The sequence below is a fragment of the Phalacrocorax aristotelis genome, chromosome 1, assembly GCF_949628215.1.
Source record: "Phalacrocorax aristotelis chromosome 1, bGulAri2.1, whole genome shotgun sequence".
In the NCBI taxonomy this organism is placed as follows: Eukaryota; Metazoa; Chordata; class Aves; order Suliformes; family Phalacrocoracidae; genus Phalacrocorax; species Phalacrocorax aristotelis.
The window spans coordinates 65,138,528-65,162,738 of NC_134276.1; the positions used below are offsets into that span (position 1 = coordinate 65,138,528).

Sequence of the window (24,211 nt, forward strand, 5' to 3'; positions counted from 1 at the left end):
AGTTTAAGCAGATACTTTATACCACGTCCACAGAGAACAATCAAGACATCTTACCCTTTTCTCAGGTACACAACGGGGTTACAGTTGTCTCTCCAGGTAACGCTTATGAAAGTACTCCTAGCCAGCTCGTTAGAGACCACGAGCTGAGCTCTCATTAACCTCCTTGGGACTGCAGGCTTGCAACCCACCACTACACCTGGCACAGCAGACACTGTCTGAAAGCCAGATTCACAAATTTAGCGAGGTGCCCTGTCTCGGTTGATTTCAACACCTTTGTCCACTTCAGCCTTAATACTTACCACTCTACAGCAACCCACTAAGTCCCCTTGAAAAAAGCCACTCTTTCTCTTAACACAATCTCCCAGCTGACATTTCCTACTTTTCTTTCAATAAAGAGACGAACACCCTAGTAACTGAAGCAAAACGATGCCTCAAAGAATGCTACTTGTAGGTTTCTTATTTATAAACTGGACTGTATTCTCCTTTGCATCAAATGTGTTTGAGAAATGTTAAAAAAAAAATATTTTATGTTGCATTTTTAGAACAAATGGGCACCTGTAACTTCCTGCTCTGAATTTAATCTCGAGATGATTTAGCATTTCTTTCTGAAGCTGATATGGATTGCATTGCATACAGAAGCTAGTATTATGTTAAGACACGAAAGGAGAGGATGTATTTTTGTCACATGGGCATCACAAATACCATCCACATATCACTCCTGGAGGCTAACTGATACTCTGTTGGAAAGCAAAGGCAATAAAGCTTAGTAAACTGTTTAGAAAAGTAATTTTGGTGGTTAAAATTTATCTTCTGAGAACACCAGCTTCAAAACTGGAAGCTGGTCATAAAATAACTTGAGTTAGCAGAAAGCGTATAGAGTAATTACCTCCTCTGTCTTACACATATTTTACTTACTTTCTCAAGCAAGAAACAGATTGTACTGAACGAATGAGATTGTTCCCAGCTTCACTGGATGCGCCTTGAATCCTCCCCACCTAATAGTTTCCTGCAGAAATAAAGTGAAGCAAGCTCACGTTCATTAGCTCTGCAAGACCAAACACATGCTAAAGCTTCACTTTTAAGAAAGGTGGCCAAAGAAGGGGAATGCAAAAATGCCAAGTTTTACCCACCCTAAGGAATAAGAATATCTGAGACATGCAATGAATCTCAGCTTAGAAAGCAGCAATTATTTCATTGTTTTTCAGCCATGAGACCTGCAGTGCAAAATGTTACCTTCCCCCCCCAAAAAATATTCATTTGTTAAAATATGAAAAAATACTATTCTGTTAGAGCACAGTGTGCTTTCACAGCACTTTTCTCAAAACTTCAGAGACTTGAAAAAAAACCAAACCAAAACAATTAGCACCATTTATGTGCAATATTGCTAGCTCCAGAGCAAGATGCACTTTCTTCCGTAATTACAAGAGCTCTCAGTAAATATTTACACAAACAGAGCTCTACTCTACTGTTTCACCAGTTCTGTTTTCTCCTCCTTTCCCAAGTGCTCTCACACAGGTGTCTTTGTTTTGTTTTGTTTTACAGTCCCCCCAATTTGTTGCCAGTAAATATGTCTATAAGCAACCAATGACGCTTAATTTTCTTAAAAAGGGTCACTGGTACCTCATAATAGCATTTTTGAAAAATACATTTTACTTATAGCAATGTATCTGACCACACATCTATAGAACTGACACTGTCATCTTCCTGAAATGGTACTATGCTGCCAGGACTGTTTCTGAAGAACAGATTGAAAGCCATCTTTGTCACTGAAGACGGGACACAAAGAGTTTGGCTGTAGTCCCACAATGCTCAGCACAGAATTCCCCTAGACTTTTCAGTACATAAAGATCTGCGTGTATTTTCTCCCACTGCCAGCATCACAGCTCTTTAAAACTGCCTAGGACATCCCAAATAGGTGTGATGAACACTTCAAGACGTCACATTAAGGAACTGTAACTTCCTGTAGGATACCGTGCAGTAGGTAAGACTTTATAAAGCCAAGATGCTGTTCCACAAGGAACAGCTCTGCGAAGAAAGGAAAATGAAAGATCGCAGACAATGCGCATTAAGAAATACTTTGCAAAATACCAGTATTTTCCCCAAAGCGTCTGTGCCTTTAAAGCCCAAGTTTGCTTCCAAGTGCTAACGCCCTGATACCGTTGCATATTTCACGTATTGTGATTGACCAGGAAATATACGGAAAAGCTTTCAGCCAACAGTGCAGCAGCTGCATAGCTAGGGAAAACACAAATCCCTTTTAATTTCACATTTACCAAACAAGTACAATACATCATCAACTAACTAGAGTACAGTCCAGGTCAGGCAGGAATACTTAGCTACGCCAGCTGATCCACATATGAATGTCGGTCTCATTTCAAGTCCTTCTGCTTAAAATAGAATCCGCACAGCAAGACTGATCTCGCAAGATACAGACCCTTGGAGGTTACATGTTCTACTTATGCCAAGCATATAGGCTCTCTCTGTAGTCAGGGAAGACAGGTTTGTGCCAATCTCCAAGTCTGGCTTTGACCAACCTCTTCAATAATTAAAAGGCACCTGAATCCTTCTAGTGACCCCTTATGGACGCCAGATCCTTCTTTTAAGAGGACTGTTTCAGTAGGCTCCTAGTAAGGTTCAAACAAGGTGTCTGCAGACTGGCCCAAACCTCTCAGTTCTACTTAAAATGCAAGAACCCTGACTAGATGAAAAAACCCACCATATATGTGGAAGTCTAAAACAGCAACACGGACCCTTAGGACATACTGCAGACACCTATGCTGGTGTCCGCAAGGCAGAAGGCACTAAGCAGCTTCACTCAGCACACCTACATTAAGGTCCCCATAGATTTTGGAGTCCTGCGGTCATCCTGTGGCCTCAGAAGAAGATACTTCTGCCTTTCCATTATACTCGTGGCCATCAGACCAAAACAGGAGCCCAGCACAGCTGAACTCCACAAAACCTGTTAGGAAAAACACAGATAAATTGCCTCCTCTGGAATACCTCCCTCGGTTTGCAAATAATCCCATCCCACCTGTGCGAAACAATCCTACTGAAACTTTTCTGCAGCAATCACAAGATACCTGTTTACAAGGAGGAAGAACCAACCAACCAACCTGAGGCACTAATAAAAGATGCAACAATTTTGACAGTGTCTTCCACTTTGATGCCTCAGCCTCTCCAACAGTCATCAAAAAAAGTCTCTCAAGTAAAAAAAGAAAAAGCCATATTAAATCTATGTTTGAGAAAAGAGACCAGAGATACACTTTCCTATACAGCAGGAATAGGACTTGGGCAAAATCACTTAAGCATGTCCGCAAAACACATAAAAATAAACCCAACATGAACAGGCTGTAAATGACTGGTTTCTCCACATCACAGCTTTCCAAATTACAGTCCACAAACTACTTTATACTGTAGCAGAGGTCCTTATTTCCAGTAGCTATTTTTAATTAAAGTACATTGAAAAAATTAATTCAAGTAATTAATTATTACTATTTCAGAAAGAGATAACATGGACACAAATGGCCCAAAACAGGATCTAGACAATCCATGAGAAAGAAGAAAAATGGTTCCAAGCCTCCCTATTAATATTTCATTGCTGCTGTGAAAAATCTTGGAAATCTCTGTCAAATTAAGAGTTACCACATTACAGAAGCAGAGGAGAAGTTTAAGAAAGGTGCCACCATATACACCAAGACAAACACAAGTACTAGGAAACAAAAACCTCCGGTAGCATCCAATCCAATAAAGAAACAGAATTTCAGATTACACGACAGATGGCAATGCTGTTCATTCTGACAGTTACAGTCATAGCCCCACTATGCTATATCCTGTACTAACAGGGGTACCACTTATTTCCAGTGCTCCTCCTAAACTAAATCACAGAATGTGGAAAGTTTCCTGCTCCCGGATTAACTGACAGCTACTGAATATAATTCTTTTTAGCACGGTGCTTTTTTTAACTGATGAGACGACAGGCTTTTAGGTATCAAATACACAGTATTCCCTTCTTCCAGGTAATATTTTGCTTTGTTTGTTTCTGACGCAAATAATGAGTTAATATATTTTGGGACATACCATGCTTCTTTGATTACAGAAGCAAAATGAAGATCTTACTCAGGTACACACACAGAGGCACAAAACCATAGCTACACCAATGAGTAAAAAGAGCCACTTCAACGTCCAATAAAACAATGGGTTTACATGATAAAAAATATTAAAAGATTGCAAAGAAGAAATTTAACATACAGTTAATAAATAAACATACAATAGAAGACTTATTTTTCTATTGTTTGGACATCTTCAGCAGAACTTACTGGAATTTTGCCTCCAGAGTTGAATGAAGAAGCTCCGTCCTTTCGGTTTTTTTTGATAACAGATGAACTATCTCGTGTCACCTTATCTTACAAAGCTTTCAGTTTACTGTCACTTGAACATTCATACTAACAGAAAAAAAAAAAAATCAAGAGAGGTCCTGGACTAGAAATCTCTTACAGTGCTCAAATACATCGGTGCACTTGCATCTGGAAATCATCCTACTGGCTAGCATTCAACAACTGAGTACTACCAATTTATTTATTCAGAACCCATGCAATCTACTATTTATTTAAAAATACACTGGTTATGGTTAAAGTTAAAAGCTTATCTTGACAGGACTTTCATTTGACATTTAAAGATTAAAACAGAACAGTGTAATAAGTTACCTTTCTGTAGATATCCAAAAGAAAGCAATGTTATCCTAGCACTTATCGGTGCACGTTAGAATCTCTTGCTGGTATTTGGGAGAGTAACTGCTAGACCATTAGGATTATAAAGTCATAAGTACTAACTATTTTATGTTTATAGCCAACTCTCTCAAGTATTCTGTGCCTCAGGATCATATATGTATGTTTACTCCTAACGCTCCTCCACCTAGTAATTTCTCAGTAACTACTGGTAAAGCCATGAGCATTAATTCTATAACTTCACAACTGAGGGAATTATGTACCCTTGCATTAACTTGTACAAGTTTGATTCCAAATCCAAACATAAGCGTTCAAAATTTTATGTTCGACCAAAACTAATTAGTTGTAAATAATTTTATCATAAGGTGACTTTTCATAGTTCACAAACAACTTTAATATTCATCACCATCACAAACCTGTATCAATAGTTTCTGTACAAAATTTTTACAACAAAATCATAACTTATTTTTGTTATGTTAAAGAGACAGTGTTGTTACGGTTATATTTCATTATTTTGACAGAAGTAATTGCTCAGGACTGAAACCTGTTGTAAAAGATGCAAGTCCAACTTTTCCAAATGTTTATGTTGTCAAAATGAACAACGTTATAATACAACCAAGTGCAACTGCCTTACAGAAAAATTTTACTTCCACCTTCCTTGTCCAAATCTCATAATTCCCTCACGAGAAGTCTTTTTCTGGGTATCAGTGAATATTTTGATTAGGTGTGTCAGCTGACATTTCATCTGCATTTTAAAGTAAACTAAAACCACTCAATGGAGTTTTTGAAACAAAAATCAGCATCAGAGAAACTGGTAACAAGTCTAAAGAAGAAATTCATACCATAACTTCTCAGTAATTCAAGCACTGGCGACACCACTATAGTTGAAGCAGTCAACCTGGTGATGTAAAAGGGTTTGGCATTAACTAGAAAACTGATGAGGTTTGCATCCATCTGTCAGTTCAATTCTCATTTAAGTAATGCTAAATAAAATGTAGCGTTACCAGTTATTCCGAATAACTTTCTATAGCCTCTGTTATCTCCATCAGTGAAGGCAGACTAAGCCAGCATCATTATTGTTTTCTTGGTTTTGAGCAACTGTTTAACACTACTGTCTCCTATGTAAGAGTTAAGCTCAACTCTTCCCCAAAAGACTGACAGGCATCTTGTTAAATCAATCTTGTGACTTCTGGTGAGCAAAAGCCTAGATCCAAAGAAAAAAAAGTCTTCCAAATTCTCATTCCATACATTAGCTTCACAATGCTATGAAATTTAATGAGGGGTTAAACTGGACATTAGAACTGTATATACTGCCTGGGAGGACCAAATGCAAGAGGCAAATCAAAAACTGCTTAGATCTCATTTCATTGACATGATTTCCCCACTGTTACTGGAATGATTTATTGATTTGTCTTTGACTAAAGAGAAGCAAAGTCCTCTGCCTCAAGTTGCACTTAGAGTGTTGTTCTTAGTCTAAAGTATCTGTGAAACAGATCTGGAAACTGAGACCCAATGGAACAATGAGTTTCATGCCTTACAGTCATCATCACAGTACATATCAAACAAATTTCTAAAGCATCACTTGGAAAAGCTCGGAAAAATTCTCCACTGTGCTCTACCGTTTCTAATAAACTTCTGCTGTTTCTGGTATCAGCAAGATTGCTATTTTGGCACCACACTAAAGGCCCAGTGCCTCCATTTCTGACCCCTTCAAACAAAAACAAGCTGCTCAACAATGTCTAATCCGTGCGTCACGTTAATCCTGCTTAATACTCTACAAACTCTGGGTAATATTTGGGGAGTTTTTAAATTTAGCAAAGAACATCCTGGCCTACTTCAAAGATACCCTCGCCTTGGGTAGCATCCCCTAGAAACGTCACCCACGCTCATTTCAAAGAAGAAAAACAAACACACATAAATGCGTAAGAGAAATAAACAAAAGATAAAATACGGGATCCCAGTCTAATGACATAATAAAAACATATAATATTACCAATCATATTACTGAAACAGGAATGCATTATGCAAGCACCAAACACACCACTCAAACAATTAAAGAGACATTCTGACTTTTAAATGGGGCTTTGGCCCCATTTACCAGCACAAATCAGAGCCCTGTGCAAGTACGCCCGACCCCCTGCTTCCAGCGAGGGCAGACTCTGCTGCAGAGGACTGTGGCACGGCCAGCTAAGTCACGCAAGCCTTCCTCCCACGGACACAGAGCTATTAATATGAAGTCGGCTATCGCTCCGCCAGAGAAACAGAAAATCCCTTCTTTGAGACATTGTTCGCTTTCTGCAGCATCATTATCTTAAAAGTGGCTCGCACTACAGACACGTCCCAAAGAGGTCTAAATTAAATTCCATTATGATTCTGCAGTGTACTGTCCTGACTGTCCTCCCTAAGATCTCTCAGACCCTTGCTGAAGGACAAATATGTTCCTATTTTGTTTAGGCTGTCAGGCAGACAGTCTCCAATCATTAGCCTCTTGTCAACAGCGATGCTGGGGTAGATTACTAGTGCGTAGTGCTTGTAATGGCAGGTGCATGGCCCTGGGGCAGCCATCTGCCAGGAAGGAAGTGTTCTCCTCTAGGATGCTGAAGAGATTGACAAATAATGTAAACAAAACACTGAATCATTCCTAATCTATGGAATCAAGCTATTGCATTACTTTTCTGCAATATAGATGCTACCAGCAGAGGTGGGGGCTTAGGTCTGGGGCTTGGGTTGGGTTTTTATTCTTAACTATTTCTGTGATTGACTTACTGAGCTAAAAGGCACACTGTAAAGTAACTTCTGTTTAACTGAGACAGACAAATCTGGATTTGAGAACAAACAAAAAAACCCACCCTAGTATTAACCGTGTTTATTTTGGGAAGTATTTCCCCTCTGTTACCTTTTAATGTACCTCTTTACGAAGTGTACTGCCCTTTGCTGTGCACAAGAATTGCATTTTTTTTAATTACTATTTTTGATACACCTGTTCACAATTTTGGGACATCATCACTGATTAAAAAAACGGATAATAATTGTTTAAAAAAAATTTAAAGTGTAACACCCTGGGCAGTAACAGAACTCCAAGTATTGTCTTTGGTCCTTTAAATCTTCATCTGAAGGGATTTCTCATCATCAGACTGAACATCTTTTCTAAACAGTATTAGTTTAGAGGTCCATTTTTCACCTCAGCTACCAAGCAGCAGCTCAACTCCATGCAAACATGCGCTCATTTACCAGACTAGTCGCTGCGATCATACCTATTCTTCAGGAAAGTTATTCATGACTGTCTAACTGGCACCACACAGATTACACCTACTGCTGCCTTTCAGTGAGCCTCAGATATGTATTAGGACTTTAACACTCCATGAAGTGTATTTCTAGGTCAGCCACTGTAAGGATGCAATCCTTACATTGATTTCTCTGGTTTGGATCAGGCTTGGAATACCTAAGCCTTAAAAGCTTGCTTTAAATACAAATACAACCTTACAACTAAGGGATTCATCCTACCTAAATTAGTGTGGGAATTGCAAATACAATCTAAACCAGTAATCCTGGTTTCCTCTATAGCTGACAGAGATGCAGGGGAAAATTGGTGCCATTTTATAACGTGCATTTAAAAAACATGGGAGCAGTCACCCTTGCTGGCTCTGTTCACTGCTGCTGGTTCTCAAGAGTGCCTGGCAGACTGACTAACCCAAGATGCCCACACACTGGAGAGCTAAGGCAGCTGAGACAAACAAAAGTGTAAAAAAAAAAAAAACAAAAAACCAAGGGAAGTTTTCCTCTGGAAAGGCTGCAGGAGGAAAACCAGCCTTTTCAACAACCAGCAGCAAGGGGACTGCTCAGCTGAACTTGGCTTTTCAAGGCTGCCACTCTTGACCCCCTACATACATACGCACAAAAACTCTAAAAATAACTACATGCCAGACAACAGACACACAAACAAAACATATCTGAACTTTGGGGTCACTAGAATGTCTTCTAAAAACTCAAGGGATGCTACTGATTTCCATCACTTCCAAGATCGCTTCCAAGCAAACACTGTAAGAAACTACAACAAAAAAAAAAACAGTTGTGAAACTCTCATGATTACATGGCCTAATTTATCAAACCAGTCACTATAGTCACTTTAAATCGCTGTTATACACAATGCACCAACATAGCGTTAAAACTTTCACAAACTCTGCTGAAGTGTATCAACGACTAATATACAACACACCTAGACAAAGAGAAAACGTATGGACGACCAGTACAAAGGCATACAAAAAGCATACAAAGGCATTTCCTCAACGAATTGGGAAAAAAACGAGACCCCAGATACAGCAATTTCTTTATGTGTTTATTACTTTAAAAAGAAACGTATTAATGGTGCCTTAGAGAAAATCTGATATAAACAGAAGATACCTGGATGTACCTATGTTGCCATTTAACTGCTGAATAGGGAGGAATGTTAGATTATATACACCAACTCTAGCTTAATTTTTCTGTGGATGCTTTCTGTGTTTCAACTTTTAAACCACTTCAGCATTCCAGCGTAATTAATGCTATTCAAAAATAATAGTAAATCAAGTGTAAAGAAATCCGTGTTATTCTCTCCTCATTAAAAAACACAAAACAACCAAAAAATGTATAAAACATGTCCTAATACTCTTTCTGTTCAAACATTCCTTTATCCACTTTACTTACAAGCAAACGTTAGTCTCTGTAGCTATCTCGAAAGAAATCAAGTAATCAGAAGCAATCATCAACCTAAGCATTTCCTCTGCCTTGAGCAATGACTGTACTGGTTCATTTTAGAACAAACCCACCATTCAACTTGGTCTATAACAATTTATCTTAAATGACTCAAAGTAATCATGACATTCTTTCTATGAGCAGTATAGCAAAACATAATTTAGAGTATAAAGCAAAGTAAAAGTCTAATAGATGTTACGCCTTTTAATATTCTGTTTGTAAAAAGCTGACATCCGTCTAATCAACATAATTTTAAATATCAAAGGCTTCATTCAATCTCAGATAACTTCAGTTTACATTTCATGTTTCAGGAGTGGCACTGCCAGGTTCAGACCTAACCATTTTGGTTTGGTCAGCTGTACAACGCAACCTGAGAGACAAGTGAATTTCTAGACGTTGTAAAAGAAAAGCTCAAATTTTTAATTCTGAGCGTAAGAGGTTAAAAAACAAACGAACAAACAAAAAACCATGTAAGGTATTAGAAGTAGTTAAGTTCTGTGAGAACATCAAAGCGAACAGCAGAAAACTAATCAGTAAGAGAAACTACTACAACTAATTTATTCAAAGACAGACTTTAGAAGATGTATAGATTTCTAACACAGCATATAGCTCTTTCAATACTTTTAAGAAGTCATTTTAAAATGAATACAAGGTTGTTGAAGAGACAGTTAAACATCCTCATCCTTCTCTGAGAATCAAACTTTATGGCAGTTGGTTGGCATGTTAGATGAGAGAAAAACCCAAAATAACTCACTGTGCAAAGTAATCCCAAATAAAAAGGAAACAAGAGTTATGTCTTCAATAATCTAAAATGCCATTAGAAAGACACAGGAAGAGATTTCTTAAGATAGGCTTTTTATTGTTTAGGTGCAATCATAAAACCCTCACAAAAGTAAGAGCTAATTGACAAGGCAGGGGGGTCATTCTTATCAAAAATCACCTTATTATGCTGTTAAGTAGATGCATTACAGATGATGAGTTCTTGAAATAAATCAAGACAAAAGAAATTAACACAGGAGGAAAACAACCCTCAGTTTTTTCTGCACCATTACACATAGTATCTGTTCAATTTTAGAAAACTAGACCATCTACTAGAACCATTTACAAGTCAGAGAGCATTTTGTTAATGGAAAGGAAAACAAAATCAAAGATAACCCACCCAAGTCTGGTGTTTTCAATTAAGCAAAATTCCGCATTACACACCCACTAAATTCAATGGGAATTTTACATAACAATTTCAGTATTACACACAAAGGGTAAAATCTTAACCCCACCAAAATAGAGACAAAACTCCCATTGGACTTAAACAGAACTAAGATCCACCATAAAAAGTCACATCATTATCTGGTGTAATCTGTCATAAATATACTGGAATAAATAACTTACACTATATGAGAAAAATGAGTGTAAATGTCTCCATAAATAATAAAAACCATACACAGTTCATAAGTTTTGAAGCAAAAAAGCAGTCATCATTTAAGAACAAAGGCTAATTATCAGCAAGTAACAAGTTTTAACCAACCAACCAGTGACAGCATTATTTTATTTACACATCAGAGGAAGGCAAGTGTTTATCCAGTTCTTAAATATTTGCACACTTTCAGAACACAGTAAAACTAAACGAACCGATAATTTTGAGCAACCTTTTAATTTTTCTGTTTTGCCAGCAGTTGTGGATGCACTCGCTTGCTCTTGCCACGACAGGATAATATGGACAGAGATTTCCAAAAGCACAGCACTCCCTAAAGCAGAGGCAAGTTACTGATAGCAGACAGACCAGCTACTTGTAAAACCAGCCACCTTTAAATGACACAAATAATTTCTCTTAAGTCACTTCTCCACACGAAAACACATCTACTACTACAGACCTTCAGGGAGAATTCAAACTGGTTTTTTTTTTTTACATGTATTTTACAAAAAATTTAGTATACTGAGAAGGTTAATTACAAGGACCTTGTTTGTATACCCTGTATCTCCGAGATTCTCCTGGTCTAAATATTAAATATATGCGAATTCCCCATTGTTTTAAAAATGCTAGAAACCTCTCTTGGTATTTGGAGGAGTTTTGAAGACATAGAGTCTCTCACTTTGCTAATACAGTTAAAAGCGCAATTTGAAAAAATTGCGAACAACTAAGTAAACAACGCTGATATATATAAGCTACTTCCTGAGCAAACCATTAATTCTTACAAAGTCAGGTTCTCTCAAATCTACCTCAATTACTACTGTGTTAAAATAATCTTACTTATGCTCAAAATAGTTTTCTTTAAACTGCATATGTGTTTATCTGTAAAACAGGAAATTCTTAGTAGTCTCCCAAATCACCACAATGTTTGAAATTCAAATACACTGGCACAAGACTTGGTGGTCTTTCCAAACAGTGGCAGAAGTCCTTCCGCAAACAAACTTTGGTGTGCAACCCCAATGAAAACCAAAAGAGAAACCAGGAAATTTGCAAAAGTTCATGACTTGATTTGACTTAACACCGATAAAGTCCTTTGTGATATACTTCTCCTTCCCCGTGCCATGACTTTCCTAGTTTGCCTGCCAGGAAGTGCAGTGAACCCGAAACCCTGTTCTTGGTACCTAACCCTGCACACTGCGGACTGATGATGCTCGTGTGAGTTTCCTTCCTTACTGCCTTGGCCCGATACTGGCCACGCCATCCCTGAGCCCCCTAACCCTGAGCCTCTCTGGGGCATGGGGCGGGTGGTGGGGAACTCAGCCTCGCCTCCGACAGGGAGATTAAATCTCAGCGAGCTTCCCCACAACGCTTCTCGACACGGTCTGCATTGAAAAGCTTACGGGAAAGAGGAAAAATAAATACACATGTAGATTAAGTATTAAAATAAGGCAAGCCTAAAACCACGCTTCTGACAAGCCTATGGCAGAGCTGAACCTGTGCGCTCCGTACGCCACGTACCAAATTAACAGGGCTACGATCATTGCATTATATTACATTATCCTTTTGTTTACTGCATGGGAAGGACAGCAGTCCGTTCCCCCTCTGCTTATCTGCTCTTACCGGCTCTTCGCCGGGATGGTGACCGCGCTCCCATCCACTCCAGGTTTTCCTGGTAACTGGTGCCCGTTCCCCTCCCCCTGCCACCCTCCCCTCCCTTTAGGGTCAGCAGTTTGGGGAATGTTGTGGAAATAGCTCTTTCCCAACATGGGGCTTGGTTTGCAGTTGGGGCCGTAGGTGGCTTAAGAAAAACTCGTTTTTGTAAAAAAAAAAAAAAAAAAAAAAAAAAAAAAAAGGGCAGCAAAATAATTAAAAAAAACCCCAACAAACACAAAAACCCCAAATACAAAACCAGTTTGCAAAGCGAGGGGGGTGATGGTTTGCTGGTGCCCGGGAGGGAGGGGCACAGAGGGCGGGAACCGCAGCGCCCGGACGGGCCACCGGGGTCCTGGAAACGACCCCAGCAACAGCAGAAGCGACAGACAAATAACGCTCTGCCCTCAACCCTTGCAGTCATTCAGAATACGCGTCCGTCCTTTCAAACTCTGACATTTCATTCAACAATCCTCTCGTCTTAATTAGGTTCAAAGCTTGCTCTGCAAACGGTGGAGCTCTCATCTTTTCCATCTTCCTGTACTTCCTATCAAAAGAGAAAATATTTTCTTCTTCAAAATCAACTAGCTACCATGAAAACAGAAGGAAAAAAATAAAAACAACACCGAACAACTGCAAGTGGCTCTTGCAAACTGCCGCTGTTTGCTTATTACCAATGCCCCCACCAGCACTGTGAACGCAGAAGCAACGCCTCTTCACCCCCGAGCAACTACTTTTAGGCGGTACGTCCTTTCACCTAGCTAGACCCACAGACATATATTGCAGCTACATACGTTTGTGGATTTAAAGTACCACGTCTTGCATAAATCCAACAGCAAAGAGAACCCCTATGGTGTCTCATCGGTAACTTTTAATCCCTGACAGACTGGCTGTTCTGTGCCCCCCTCAACCAGCCCTCAGCTGTGTACAAATTCTCACTCCCTAAAAGGGGCGGTTGCTTTTTTTCTTCTTTCTTTGGGGGGGGGGGGGGGGGGGGGGGAGGTTTGTTTCTTTTTTTCTTTTTAAAACAGCAGAACTAGCACCTCAACAAAGGAACAGCTACATAATTAAAACCTAAACCCTCTCGCGTCCTAAGTTTCACATTTCTTCGGTTTGCTTTTGTTTTTGTCTTTGAAAGACCCAGCATTTGCAACCCATGGAAAAGCACGCCAACCAACTGGTCATTCGCGCTAGGACTGAGCCGCCAGCTGGAACGTAGTTACACGCCACCACAGGGTGGGCCTCGAACTGAAATCTGCGATACAACAGGCAACACCCCATGCATATAGTGACTTCTGGAAAGAGGTTTTTTCTTTTTTTTTTTTTTTTAAAAAATCCACATTCCACGCTCACCATGATTTACTGTAAAACTTTTGCAAGAGATAAGGTATTTCAAAACCAAGATATTAAATTTATCCTTCTCATTTTGGTATGATTGACCTTCCCAGCTACAGAGCCAAGGATTTTTTTTTTTGTAATCTGATGTCCTCAGTCCAACAATCCTGTTTTTTAACTCAATCATTTTACGTTTTTAAATAGTGTTTAGAAGCTGCATTAACATAAACTATTTTGGTCACATTTTCCAAACATTTTCCAAAATCTAACATAAGAAAACTCTGAAGTACAGCCCAAACATAGTAACAGTGTAAACATGAGCTTCTCTTTGGATACCCAGAAGCATACACTCATAGTAACAGCACAGTAGAATTCACACGTGAAGAAATACCCCCCAAAATTAAACTTTTTCTCATACAAAGAGCCAGCGAGTTCCTCCAAGAGTGTTTATTAACAGGATGCGTTGGAGAAAAAGAGCTTCTTAAGAAAGCAAGAAGGAATAGCGCCCTACCCGACAAAACACAACCCCGCGGAGAGAAACGAACACTAAGCACAAAGCACGCGTGGCAGGCACTGTCGGACGTAGCTACTCACCTTTCACAGCACTCGCTTCCTTCAGGTTGTGAGACAGAAAGTCTATGCTGGCGTAGGCGCTCATCTCCACTCCGTTGATGCCCCCATTCAGGACGTGCCTGGCTTTCGACCTGGCTTTGTCACAGTTTGCCAGGGTGCCGTCCACCACGTCGATGGCGATGTAGTTGAGGCCGTTCTGGAAGCCAGCCGAGGTCTCCCGGCACATGGGGCTGCTACCCTGCTCCTCCTCCAGGCCTTCGCTTTTCCTGAGGGACACGTTCTCCACCGAGGCCGAGTTGTGCCGTTTGGGATTGTGCGCGAAGGAGGGGGACACGGGGGTCACAGTGGTGGTGGAGGAGAAAGTTTCCGAGCTGTGCCTCCTGCGCCCCTGGGGATCCGCCCGGATGACCTTGGCCCCCCGGTTGGGATCTGGGGGAGGGCTGGAGAGAATGAAAGCCTCCACCCCAGAGAGGGTGAGCCTCTTCACCCCAGCCGTGGGGCTGGTGACCCGAGCACTTTCCGGCTTCTGAGTGATGGGTTGGGGTGGGGTGGTGGCCATGCCAAAGGTCATCTCGGTGTAATCCCCGCCGTCAGACGGGCTGGACGAACAAGCCACCCCCCCAGCTGCCTTCAGGTAGCGCCCGTCGGGCTGGCTGGTGCTGGAGGAAGAGCCTGGGGAGAGCGCTTCCAGGGAGCCCACCGAGACCGTGCCCGACTGGGAGGGCGACTGCGACCCAAAGTCAATGTTCATGTAGTCAGAGAGAGGGGAACGCCTCTGCCCCGTGCCCGAGCCCAGGGAGGAGGCCGGGCTGTCGGCAGGCAGCGAAGGGGGAGAATAGACAGCAGCATCTCCGAAGTCGATGTTGATATATTCACCAGGGCTCTTGGGCTCGGGCGGCAGAGGGTGCTCATTCATGCTGGGCAGCATCGTCCGCAAGGTCTCCAGAGAGAGGCGGCTGGGCCGGGCCGCCCGCTGGCACCGCTGGCTCAGGAAGCTCTCGGTCCGGCTGTGCCGCAGGGGCGAAGGCACCGTGTGGCTGGAAGGGGCGAAGGTGCTGGCGGGGGACTGACCCGCTCCGCACGCTGCCTCCTCCGGGATCATCCTCCCCGGGGAGTTCATGAAGACGTACTGGTCGCTGTCCTTTGCCAGGCCCTGGCTCTTGTAGGAGCGGGGTAAGGAGCTGTACGAATAGCAGCCGGGCTTGGGGGGCTCGCTGGACCCGTGCCCCGAAGGGGCAAAGAAGAAGTCGGGGGGGGTGAGGGAGGGAGCCTGGGGCCCATGCTGGGGGTCCCGAGGGGACATATTGATATAGTCGCCGTTAGCCAGCCTCCCAGAGTCCGAGCTCTCCACGGAGAGCTTGGAGCCGCACCACATCCGCATGTACCCGCTATCATCAGGGGAGCTCTCCCCAGGCGAGCTGGTCTTGTAGCTGCTCCCGTTCCCGGGGGACCCGCCACCCACCCCCGCCCGGGGCTGCAGGATCTGCTTGGGGGCGGACACGCTGGTGGGGCTCATGGGCATGTAGTCATCGCCGCCCCGGCTGCCCTGCCCTAAGGCTGAGGCCACGCCGGGGGTCATGGGCATGTAGCCGTCATCCTCTCCTCCTCCTCCTCCTGGCCCCCCCGCCGGCGGAGGCCCCAGGTTGGTACTGCTGCCGCCGGAGCTGCGGTGGGAGCCGATCTCGATGTCCCCGTAGTCCTCGGGGTAGGGGGTGTAGGTGACTTTGGGGGAAGCCCCGGCGTGGCAGGAGGGGAAGAGGCGGCCGGCGCTGCCGGCGAAGGTGGCGCGCATCAGCGTGTACTCGTCGAGGGAGGCGGAGGAGACGTGCGGCGGGGCGGGCCGCTGCCGGCACGGGGTGGTCAGCGAGTAGGTCCGCTTCCGATGGCCCCTGTCGGCCGCGGCGGCCTCGGGGCAGGGCCGGTAGCAGAGGCGGCCGCTCGGGGGCCGCTCCATCGCCATGTAGCCGTAGAGGTCGGTGCCGCCCCCGGGGTCCCGCACCGGGGGTGTCTCGGCCACCGACTCCGGGGTGTTGCTGCGGTTGCTGGCGGTGGAGGAGGAGGAGAAGGGCCGCAGGTCGCCGCCCGGGCTGGAGCCGTACTCGTCGAAGGACATGAAGCCGGCGTCGCTGGGCGAGCCGGAGACGGAGGCGCTGCCGCTGGACGGGCGCTGCGGGTGGTGCGGGTGGGCAGGCTCGGAGCCGAGGCCGCTGCTGGAGGAGAGGCTGATGGGGCTGGTGGCGGAGGGGGGCGAGTGGGAGGCGGGCATGGACATGGAGCGGCTGCTCGGCAGGCCGCCGCCGGCCAGCACCGGCAGCAGCTTCCCGCCCGCCTGCCGGCCCCCGCCGCCGCTGCTAAGCGTATGCGAGCGGCTGAGGGGGGTCCGCACGGGCCCCGGGCTCATGGGGCTGCCGGCCGCCGAGCCCACCCGGCAGCCGTCGCCCTCGCTGGCCGTCCGCACCCGGCACGGCGTGCACTTGGTGCCGGCGCCGGCGGCGAGGCTGTCGGTGCGGGAGCGGCGGAGGAGGCCGGTCTGGCTGGGAGGCAGGTTGACCAGGTGGTGGTGCCGGCGGCCGGGCACGGTGATGGGGTGGGTGGCGGAGGCGCCGCTGCCGCCGGCGCCGGCGGCCCCCCCGGAGGAGGAGGAGGAGGACTGGCTCTTGCTGCGGGGCCGGAACTCGGACAGCTCCTTCAGCGCCTTCATGGCCTCCAGGATGGTCTCGTGGATGTTCTGGGCCACCACCGAGTCGTCCGCCTGCATCCAGAGCTCGCCGGGGCCGGTGGCCGCCGAGCGCCCCACCTCGATGAAGAAGAAGCTGTCGGAGTGGCCGCAGCGGCGGATGTTCATCAGCTGCAGCGTGACCGAGGGCAGCTCGCAGTTGAGGCGGACGAAGGCGATGGTGCGGGCCGACAGGCAGAGCCGGTGGACGCCGGTGAGGTTTTTGCTCTGCCCCAAGCCCTTGGGCTTCAGCGTCACCTGCCAGACCTCCCGGTAGGCAGCGGCGGCCGGGGTGATGAGCCCGTAGTTGAGGTCCTCGCCGGCGGCGGCCAGGGAGGCGGCGGCGCTGCAGGAGGCGGAGAAGGGGGAGGCGAGGTGGCGGTGGGGGGACCCCTGGCAGGCCGCCTTGCCCTCGTTCAGCAGGTCGGTGAGAGCCCGGTACCAGCCCTCCTGCTCCTGCTCGTTCTCGGCCGCCACGGCGAAGTACTCGTCCTTGGTGTAGAGGGCGATGAGGTACTTGTGCTTGGCGTCCGCCCGCTTGTTGATGTTGAGGCAGGAGTCCAGGGCGATCACCCGCTTGGGCGCCCCGGACTTGTTCCTCCATTTCTTCTCGCTCTCGTAGTACTCCAGCCGGGCGCCCCCCGCCTCCTCCCCGCCGCCCGGGCCCCGCAGCACGAAGAAACGCTTGTGGCCGTGCTTCTGCTTGCGCAGGTACCCGCACTTCCTCACGCCCTGGTTGTTGTTGTTGTTGTTGTTCAGGTTGGGGCCCGGCGGGGAGCTCAGGGGGGGCAGCAGCCCCAGCACGGCGGGGCTCGCCATCCCCGGCCCCGCGGCGGGAGCGCCGCCCGGCTCCTCTCGCTGCCGCCGCCGCCGAGCGGGGCTGGGGGCCGAGCGCCGCGGGGGGAAATAAAAATTTAAAAAGAAAAAGAGGGACGGGGGGAAGCGGGTGAAATAAAGTTATTCCTCCGCGGGAAGAGCGCGGCTGCACGGAGCCGCAGTCGGGGTCCTCGCCGTCGCCTCTAGGCAGCGGGTGCAGCGGGTGCTGCCGGCGGCCGCCCGGCGTCTTCCCCGGTTCGGGTACCGGCGGCGCCGCTGCTGCCCGGCCGCTCCTGCTGCTGCTGCTGCTGGCGGTGGTGGCGGTGCCGCCGCGACTGCTGCCGGCGCCGGCGGGAGTTTCGCCGTAAGTAACACATCGCGCACCGAGTGCCCCAACTAAAGAGCAAAACAACACGTGACCGCCGCCTTACCGAGAGGCTCACACACCGAGACGGGGCGGGGCGCGGCCGACGGCGGCACCGCCCCGCATTGGCCGCCGCGCCGCGCGAGGGACGGCTCCGCCCGCCAATGGGACGGCGGGGCGGGCCCTCGGGTGCGAGGCGGCGCCACACCGTTGGACGGCGGCAGCCTTGCCCCTCCGCCCCCCTCCCGCCCCTCTTCGGCGGGCGCGTTCCCGCCCACAGCCTCCGGCCCCCCTCGGGCGCTCTGAGACCGCCTCCCCCGCCCCCCGCCCGCCGCTCCCGTCCGCGCGCGCAGCCAGGAGCGTGCCGGGGGCGCGGGCACGGCGGGGGGGAAGCGGGGGGCCGGCGCACCCGGCGAGCCCCTGTGGTGCCGGTCCTTGCCATCCACCGCGGCCCCGGCGGGCGGGACGCGGGGCGGGGGGGGCAGCTCGGCGCGGCCATCAGGTGCTGCCGACCCGCTTGCCGCGGGCCCCCCGCCCACGGAGCGGAGCTTCCGGGCCCGCGTGTACGCCAGCCTCCCCCCGCATACCCACACACACGCGTGTGTGCGTCAACCCTCCTTGCACACGCACGCACGGAGGCGCGCCCCCCATTCCCCCCCCCCCCATCCGCCGTACGCGCAGTCTTCCACCTGGTGTGTTAGCCCGCGCCCACGCGGCACGGCGTGCGTGGCCGCCCGCGAGCCCCCTGACCACCACCACCTCACGCGCCGCAATTATCTTCCCCGGCCCCGAAACAGTCGGCGGGTCGCGGCCCCTCGCCCCCCTCGGGGCCCGGCTGCTCCCGCCCCCCGCGGCGGCTATTGACTTGCGGCGAGGAAGTGCCACCTCGGGAGGGATGGGGGGGGGGGAGGGGTAGGAGGGACACGCGGACACACACACACACTGTTACTTGGTTTTAATGAAATAAATTAATTTATCCAGGCGCCTCGCGGTAGCGGTAAGGGCAGTGTCCACGTTTCCTCTGGAAACGCAGCCGGCCCCACCGTGGGATCACGGCACTGCCGGGCAATTAACGAGCGGCGGGGGGAGCGCGGCCCCCGGCTCCCCCAGACCTCCCGGTGGGTTGCCCGCTCCCCCCGGCCCCCCAAGCGCTCCTTCACGCCCTGTGCGGGGGTCCCTGCCGCGGGGCGGAGGGGCGGGGGGCGGAGCGGGGGCGAGGTGTCTCGCTTGTTTACCGGGGACCCGCGCGTTAGTCACACGGCGCCCGCCGCGCCCGGGGATCAATGTGCGCCCTCCTCCCCGCCGCAGCCGGAGGGCGGTGAATGGCGGAGGGGAGGGGGCGCGCCGCACCGCCGCGGGGGGTTGGGGTGGGATGGGGCCCTGCCGGGGTGGGCGGCGGTGGAGGGGGGGGGGGGGTCGCCGGTCCCCGCTTCCCCGTGTGCCGCGGGAGCGGGGGAAAGGGAGGCGGAGCGCGGGGGGCCCGGGAGGGGATGCCAGGCTGTCGCCCCTCCGGTGAGAGCGGCGGCCCCTCGCCAAGCGTGCGGCGGGGGGGGGGGGGGCGGTAAAAATCGGGGGATGAAGGGAAACGGCTACGCTGAAACCGTCCAGCCCAGCCTGTTTCTAATCACAGCCACATCTCCGCCCGCCCCGGCGAGCGGCGGGGGAGCCTCCCTCTGCACATGCCCGGGAGGAAAAGTGAGGCTGGGGTCACGCAAACACCCACCCGCGCCTTCCATCCTCTCCCATGAATGCTGTCGGGACACGCTGTCATTCCCCGGCCTGCGACGAGAAGCTGAAGCAGCCGGGTTTGCCTGTAAAGCCGAGGGGAAAGATAAAATAAAAAGGGAAAAAAATACGAAATGATGCGGCGCCTCCAGCTGCCGCCGTGCGGGGCCGGGGGCGGGGGCGGTTGCTCTCCGCGCTCCCGGCGGAGGAGGAGGAGGAGGAGGAAGAAGAGGAGGTGGCGGGGCCGCCCGCAGCCCGCACGTATGGCTGCTCCTCCTGCTCCTGCTCCTGCCGCCGCCGCACGGCTCCGCTCCCGCCTGCCCGGAATTCTCCGCGGTTTGGGTCATAATAACCCATTTAGAAATCAACAGCTGTAACTGAGAGGAAGGGGGGGTTGTGATTGGAAAAGACCGCTTCACTGTAAATACGGGTCCGCTGCAATGAAGCAGCTTTTGAAGAAAGACCTCTCCCGTCGTCTTACGGGGAAACATTAACATTTACATATAAGGTAGTAGTTACCTGGTTTTAATATTTATTTTTTTTTAAGGGGGAGGCGGGGGGAGAGAAGTAATCGGAGATCTGAGGCACCGACCTCTCCGCCCGAGCAAGCAAAGAGCGCGCCTGGAACGTGCAACTGATTCAGTGGGTAACCTTGGGCAAGGCACCTGTGACCTCTCCGTACCTGGGCGACCTCACAGAAACCGGTGCTTACAGTCTTTACTGTCCTGGTAATGTTCTTTGATTTCTGTGACTGGAACAATGCGTGGAATTGGGAATTGTAAATTGAGATTGTATGTAATGGTTGCATAACAGATCTCAGTGCGGAAAGTTTCATATGAAAACTCAGGAACAGTTGATTTTCTGCCTGTGACTGTAACGGGCCAGACTGCCCGCTGTACTCACACGACTGAAGATACACGGGGAGTTAGTTATCCGAACAATTTCTTGCCACTCTGAGCGATCTGGGCCCAAAAACAGCAAGAGGAGCCTTTTGTCTGGAAATGCCTTGCAAATTTGGAAAGATTTTCCCAGACATTCATGAAACGTGTCCTTGAGCAAGCATTCTCACCGTTCTTGGTGGCCTTGAGCAAGCATTCTTAGGTCCGACATGTAAAAAAGATGAACATTAATTAACCTACTTGATATTTCCATCTATGTTATTCTTGACTGCATGGGCAACACACATTTCATATACTGGCTAGCAGAACTAAGTTTGCAAACGATTTCTATGACAAAGGCATTAGGATAGACTAGAATTCAAGGCTGAAGTTTATACTTTTTGTTTCTGGATTGGCACTGATGAAAGGAGCATCTTCAGGAGCTCATTTGTAGCAGTGACCGATTCATAACAAGTATTATTTTTTTCCATTATTACATTTGGGGTTTGTTTTTTTAATGCATAACTGGGGTACAGAGCACAAGAAGTGGGACTCAAGTGTGCGTAAAATTCAGGTTAAAAAGTACTATTGTTTCATGACCGACACTCTAGAGCGAATGACCTCAGTTTGCATAGGTGATCTGTCTTACTCAGAGTTTTCTCTGAACTCCTCTGAATTGCTTTTCAAAACTGTATCCCTTCTGGAAAATTTCCCCGTCACTGAAATTACATTTCAATGTAATTACAGGGACATTTAATTAAAATAAATGCACTAACACCACTCACCCATCCCACCTCTCAGCTACAGGTCACCTTTTCTACAGGCCGGCATGTCTTGTGCTTCAGCTCTTCATATGTGTTGTGGAGCATATTAGCTTTAATTTCTGAAATAAGTGGGTTTTCAGCGATACAGCAGGCTGTGAATTTGGACAGTTGAAGCATAGCACATGCTCTCTTGTTCCACCAAGTAATTTCAGGCAGAAGGTAGGGGTGGGGCAAATAGGGACAGCAGCATCTTCAGTAACTGCAATAGGAGGGTTTTTGCTTAAATCATCTTTGTAGAATGATTCCATCAGGATGAAATAAAAATGATCTCGTTTTACCTCTCCCCTTCATTTTCTTCCGTCATTCCACCCTGCCCCATCTCTATTCCACCACATTTATCTTCTCGTTTGAGGTCTCTGCTGGGAATGCTTTGCTAATATATGAAGTAGACCAACAAAGCAGTGCTAATATTAGCATCTTTTCTGCCCTTTAAACTCTGCTTCTGCCAGCGTACCTCACTTCAGCCATCTCCTCCTTTCCTGCGAGAAAAATAAACTGTGCTGGGTAACGGTCAGATTTATCAAAATACACCATCTATGTGAGGGGTATTTGCTGTCAGTTATGTCGGTCATAAAACATTACCTCCATCCACCCTAAACCGGCAGAGACATGCCTAGAAAATTATAGATCTGGCTTATGAAAATGGTGAAGTTTAGTCTAGATATAGCAGATGGAGTTTTGCCACCACAGAGCCCTACTGATTTCACGTTTCCATGCTTCAGGTACTTGGGGTTCCTTAGATGAATGTCAAAAATACGAAAAAAAAATTATTTCATTTAAGTATAAATGTATTTAAAATCCATGTTTTGGTTAGTGAACTGTATGGGTGGATGATGAACAGTAGCCAGCAACACCGTTTTGCAGGCAATGAACTTCTCGAGCCATCAGTGATTTTTACTTGGGAAGGCTGTTTGCCTGAAGAGTAGTTAAACGGTCAGATAAAAGTATTACCTGTAGGGGTATGCAACTGGTTTTCATTACATGTGGGAGGTTGATTCTACAAGCCCCAAACACACAGGATCCAGTTGGGTTTTGGTGGTTCCCCCCCCCACCAGGGAGATTGGAGCACCGGGCCCTATGAGTATGTACCTGTGTTTAAATACTGCCCAAAGTCACAGCCAGGCTACTCACAAAATGCTTTCTGGGAGGCTGGATGCGCGAATAAGTTGAATTTCAAAGTTTGTCGCATCCTTTAAAAATACATTTTTTTTGGTTTGTTCTTAGTCTAAACCTCATTTTGAAATATCTTTCAGTTTCAGCATAAGGAGTAACAACAGCTGGAAGGGATGTGCTTGGTGTTTGGCTTGGCTGTTGCCTTCTACCTGTTGCCAGGATCGCAGAGCTGATGGTAGTGAAGCCATGGGAAAAAAGTCTAGAGAAAGATTATGTGCGTCAGCAACACTTTCTTATACTATCAGGAGTACAGTTATCTGTTCCAACAAAATAGAGTGATTTATATTTTGATGTCCTTGAACTTCTACATAAACAGGTGAAGTCAGTTTATTCCCTTGCACTTTTATTTGCATACTTCTGATACAGTGTCATTCTGGTTATACATTTCATAACCTTGCTGTAAGAGGACAGGAACTCCCACCAACTTCTTTCTCTCTAACCTTTCTCAGCGCCTTTGAGTGCTAATGTACCATGACTGTGCTACTAGCCAGCCTGTGTTATTTGGAAGGGAGGACAGGCCATCTTTCCAGGTAGCTGTATAAAATAGTTTCTTGATACTGCTCATCTAGTAACTCCTAACAGCGTGCTTTATCCCTCTAGAGCAAGAGTCATGCTAAGGGGTACAATTGCCCTACCCTCTGAAATTGGTTGGGACTGCCAATTTTCTGCCCTTTCCGCGCCCCCCCCCGCCCCTGTGAAAACAGTTATGGGTGGCTTTGTAAATGAGGGAAAGACCTTCAGAAACCACAGACTCCGGAAAAAGCTTCTTTCTCAAGTGAAGATTACTTGCCTGAGTGAATATTGCGTGCACAGATTTCCAGAGAATTTAAGGTTAAATAAATTAGGGTTACAGTTAGGAAATTCTGTACGCATTCAGTAATTCAAAGCTAATGATACTTTTATTATTTTAAATATATACCGAAACAATGTAGATGTTACTAGCTTGTACATTCTTATATGTACAAGCTGAGGAAAATCTGGAGCGTGCCTTCTATACAGGGTTTTTTTTTTTGGTTTTTTTTTTTTTTACAAAGACCTGGATATTTTTCTGTGTTTAGATAATTTCTTCCTCAAAATTCGTATTCCGAGCAGCAGGTTCAGAACCCCCTAGTCCCTAGGCAGGCCAATACATTTGCGGTATTTTGGAGAAAACACTGAGCGAAGTTCCTGTGGCCTGAGCATGGAGACAAGTCTTCTTCATGTGCCAGGTGTACCCAAAAAAGGACGGTTTGGGAACACGCCTCGATTCACCGGCGTGTCCCAAGGTGGCCCGATGCTCCGGGCTGCGGGGCTGGGG

The 24,211-nt window shown here is 47.5% G+C and overlaps 1 protein-coding gene across 2 annotated transcripts in view; it reads right to left on the reverse strand.

Annotated features, from left to right (window-relative positions):
- IRS2 (insulin receptor substrate 2) overlaps nt 1-18,600 on the reverse strand; it is a 31,448-nt gene extending 12,848 nt beyond the window's left edge. Inside the window, exons 1-2 of one of the 2 annotated variants that reach the window (XR_012660274.1) lie at nt 14,440-18,600; nt 12,481-13,057 (exon numbers count right to left, since the gene is read on the reverse strand). Coding sequence is in view for 1 of the 2 variants with exons in the window: in XM_075090751.1 (XP_074946852.1) it covers nt 14,440-17,953 (3,514 nt within the window). In the remaining variant the exon portion in view is untranslated. The remainder of the gene's footprint in view (nt 1-12,480; nt 13,058-14,439) is intronic. The other variant, XM_075090751.1, reaches the window with a different exon arrangement.
- Nucleotides 18,601-24,211: the final 5,611 nt, after the last annotated feature.